This window comes from Seriola lalandi, unplaced genomic scaffold (assembly GCF_002814215.2).
Source record: "Seriola lalandi dorsalis isolate HSWRI2012SDOR001 ecotype SW California unplaced genomic scaffold, Sedor1 jcf7180002053015, whole genome shotgun sequence".
Taxonomy (NCBI): Eukaryota; Metazoa; Chordata; class Actinopteri; order Carangiformes; family Carangidae; genus Seriola; species Seriola lalandi.
In genome coordinates, this window is record NW_019523568.1 from 1 (window position 1) to 4,345 (window position 4,345).

A 4,345-nucleotide genomic window follows, 5' to 3' on the forward strand; every position below is an offset into this window, starting at 1 on the left:
GCTGAGCTGCCCTGGGGCCCCGAGGGGCCCGAGGAGGCGGCGGACACAGACGCTGAGGTGGGAATCAAGCCCTCAACCCTAGCGGTGCCTAATGCCTTGCTCTGCCAATTCAGTTCAGCTCCTTTCATACAACTGACAGGTGTTAAAGCTCCTTCACAGAGAACTGCTGCTAGCTAACAGCTGCTAACTGCTGCTAGCTAACAGCTTCTAACTGCTGCTAGCTAACAGCTTCTAACTGCTGCTAGCTAACAGCTTCTAACTGCTGCTAGCTAACTGCTGCTAACAGCTGCTAAATGCTGCTAGCTAACAGTTTCTAACTGCTGCTAGCTAACGCTGCTAACAGCTGCTAACAGCTGCTAGCTAACAGCTGCTAACAGCTGCTAGCTAACAGCTGCTTACAGCTGCTAACAGCTGCTAGCTAACAGCTGCTACCATCCCGACCCTGCAGTTCCTCTCAGCTCTGCGGAGCTTTTCAGCCTCTTTCAGATCAGTGTTTTGGTTTCATGGCCTCAGACTTTAGAGTTTTGCTTCATGCTCCCAGCTCTCTTCACCCTCGCCTCCAGCAGTTTATCTGTTTAGATTTATACATTCTACGTTGCCTTGTCTTCTGCAGTTACAACAGGTATATGATGCACTAACAGGTGGAAAGATAATCCTGCAGATCAGAGTCTCTGTCTGTCGGTGGGGAAAAATATTATAAAACTGCACGATGCTGCAGCAAATGCATTTCTACAATCATCGACTTTGTTTAATCAGTGATAAATCGCATCATCCAGTGTTAACTTCATATGTATTATTTTTATTTCTGTGCCACGCTGCTGGTAAACACCAGAAATTATTTTGAAATTCCTCCATCTCTTCTCAGTTTGGTGAGAACCTCCATCCAGCCTCGGGGAACTACAGTCATGTAAACCCGTCCTTGGCCGAACCCACAGTGCCATCATCCACCCAGGGGACCTCCCGATGGGGAAGAGGTGTCTCTCACACCCCTTCAGGTCTCTCGGACTCAGACGTCCACCCTGAGTCTCCACAGCAGCAGCTGCAGGAAGACGACCATCAAAACCATGAGCTCAAACCCACTGATCGCTCTGATCGATCCGGAGCAGCCGTACGACGGAACGTGGAGGAAGCGTCCGTCCGTCCAGAGGATGAGAGAGATGAACAGAACCGGTCCGAGGAGGTAAAACCTGCCGCTGGTTCAGACGGGGAGAACAGGACAGAGGTTGGTGAGGCCTCAGACCAGCGACCTTCCTCCTCTGAAGGCCCAGAACCAGGGGAGACCGAACAGACTCATCCTCACCCCAACATGGTGGAGCCGCTGTCGGACCACAGAGGGAACCGTGAGTGAACGTGTTTTTTTACCTGTTGAATAGATCATATTCCTATCTGAGCCTCTCTTCTGATTGGCTGACTGTTTTCTGAGGGATCCAATAAAAATAAAGCAGATTTCAGGTAAAAACACTTAGAGAAACCAAATCCTGCAAGGTTTGGATGGTGGGTCCAGGTGGGCGGGGCTTGGTGACTGCTTTGTTGTGACATCACAAAGTTCCAGAAGTCCTGACGGCTGGTTTTAAGGCTCAGTTTCTGAATACAGGCTGTGTGCATTTCTCTGTGGACTGAGGCTTTGATACTTTCACAGTATTAATATAGAAGCTAGAGCTGATCTATAATCACACTACACATGGACACAGACCTTTACACTGGAGGAGCTTTAAGAAGTTAAACCTGAACAATTACATGTTTGCGCTTTTTCCAAAAAATACATATTTGCTAGTTGTTGTCCATAAACCAGATGATGAATTAACCATTAAAATAACAGTAAAAAGAGAAGGAAAAAACAAAGATGTCAAACACTGATAAACATTTAAAATGGGTCATGTGGTTGTAAAGGACCTAATGTTTGATGAAGACAGAGGCAAACCTGAGTTTAACATTTTTAACTGAGGCAACAATAAATAATAATCTTTGTGTGATGATCAAAACAAAGTGTGAAACTAACGTCTGAGCTCGTCAGTGGCTGATCTGTTCTGACTGTTTTCAAACAGAAACTGAAAAAAAGGTTCATCGTTGTGTCTGATCAGTTTGTCTTTGTGTTTCTGTCTTTCAGTCAATGTTAAGAATCACTCTGAAATCCCACATCTCCCTGGAGGTGAGTGTTAAACTGAAACTGTGCTGGAGCTGAGTCTTTCTAATCTTGGGATTAAATCAAATTAAATTTATTCATTATTTTTGATGTGATTTAACGTAAAATGCATTTATTTGCAAGGCATCAGCTGCCAGCAGATTCATTATGAAAATACGTTGGTGCTTTGCTGCTTGGACAGATCACCTGTTTGAGGCGGCTGTTGAGGTGAACTTCAGTCAGGATTTCGAGGAGCCCTGGGACAACCTGGCCAGGTCACTGCTGCTGTCAGTCAAGGCTTCGGTACGATGATGAAAAGCATTATGGGAAACATAGCATCACTGATACCTGCGGAGGCGGCGGCACACTCACTAAACCACTTGTTTGTTCTGTAGATCAGCGAGCAGCTGGAGGCTCTGCACACACCACTGTCCATGTCGTCTAAAAGAATAAAGAGGTGAGTGCACGGCCGCTGAAATACAAGCTGCACTGAGTCTGTTTGAATCGAGCTGAATACATACACTCGTATATCCTGTCTTCACCTTCAGTGGGTCGATCTTTAACCCCTTCACTGCATCGTCTTTTCATTTACTTTGCATCTTAGTTCCTTCACTAAAAGAGGAGAGATGCAGGAAAAGAAGAATTAAACGTATTTAATAAAATGAAAAATGCTTTTCTCCAGCTAAAATGTACGGAAACTGTGAAAGGCCATACTCGCAAATATTTTCTTTAATTATCCCGTTATCTCGAGAAAATAAAGCTGTTTTCTTGAGATAACGGGATAAAAAAATATTTGTGATTATGACTTTTCTTGGCTTTGATGCAGAAACCCAGAGCCCGGTTTATTTATTTATTTTTTGTCAGTGTTCGTTTCTGTAATACTCATTTTGGCCACAAGAGGGTGTATAGAAAAACTCTTTTCACCTGCCTCTCAGGACTCCCGTATTCATGTTTTAGAATAAAATGAAAACAGTAGAAGTAAAGCTCCTGTTAATACCACTTCAGGATATGTAACTGTGTCACAGGGTGGTCGTTCGCGGATGGAAAATACTCACTCCTCGTAGAGATCGTCCGTTAACGTGAGCGTTCAGTTCTCGTGTTGTGTGCGCAGGCTGAATGCAGGAGTGCTGTACATCCTGTGGCTGCAGATCGGACAGGGGCTCGGGAGTCAGCAGGTGCACAGGGCCGTCCACGCCGCCATGCAGGGCCTCATCGCCACGTCTGTGGGCCTCAGAGGAACCCACAGGAAGGCCGTCATCGTCTCCGTGTCGACCGCAGGTACGGCAGAGCCGGAGCCGTCGGAACGAAATCAAATCTACACACACACACACACACACACACACACACACACACACACAAATTTCACACAAATGTTTGATATTTTATGACTCTGGATAAACAGACTATAACCTGGAACTAGTCTGAGCGGCGGAGGGATACGACCACGAGGAGGTGATTTTAGTTTCATGTCTGTCAGATTCAGCCTAGACATTGAAACGTGTGTGTTTCAGATGTAAACGAGTGTGGGACCCAGCTGGTGCTGTGTGATGTGAACGCAGACTGTGTGAACCAGTTCGGCTCGTACTCGTGTCGCTGCAGGCCGGGCTTCCTGGACCAGTCCCGTCTGGGATCAGGAGGAACCGTGTGTATGGACGTGGCGGCCGCAGGTACGCGGCTCTACTGCTTTATTTGAGATCAACAAAACGGAAAGTCCAGAGGTGACCAGCTGCTGACTTCCTGTCATTTGCCTGCAGGTTGCGGCTCAGGCCTGTCGGCTGAGACTAAAGGCATCTACGTGCTTTTCTTCCTGCTCAGCTCCTTCATCCTGATGCTGCTGGCGGCGGCCGGCGCGCTGTACCGCCGCCACCACCGGGGGATGTTCCTGGTCCGTTGCCACAGCAGCAGCAGCGTCTCTCCTCCTGACCCCAACAACAACCAGCACCATCATCACGACGGCTACTCCAGCCCCCATGACGCCGACCTGCCCCCACCACCCTTGCCCGCCCGGGGCCCCAGAGAGGGCTGGCCCCAGGTGAAGGAGCGCTGCCCGGCCATGGACCTGCCGCTGCTTCGCTTCAGCCCTCTGCTGCCGCCGGACGGCTACCTGGAGCCACGGGAGGGAGGGAAGATGTGAACATATCTTAACTCCATTCATTAAAATCTCTTTTCATTTAGTTTTCCTTGACTTTGTGTCTGAATGTCCGATTCTCTTCACTGTAAACT

General features: G+C 47.9%; 1 protein-coding gene across 1 annotated transcript; it reads left to right on the forward strand.

Moving 5' to 3' along the window:
* Positions 1 to 3: 3 nt before the first annotated feature.
* LOC111650896 (uncharacterized) lies at positions 4 to 4,322 on the forward strand (the record flags this gene model as incomplete). Its single annotated transcript, XM_023400833.2, has 8 exons — positions 4 to 57; positions 866 to 1,340; positions 2,108 to 2,149; positions 2,325 to 2,425; positions 2,518 to 2,579; positions 3,234 to 3,400; positions 3,634 to 3,789; positions 3,877 to 4,322. Coding segments are annotated over 8 exons (1,437 nt in total), but the record flags the coding sequence as incomplete, so codon positions are not given.
* Between the last annotated feature and the right edge of the window lie 23 nt (positions 4,323 to 4,345).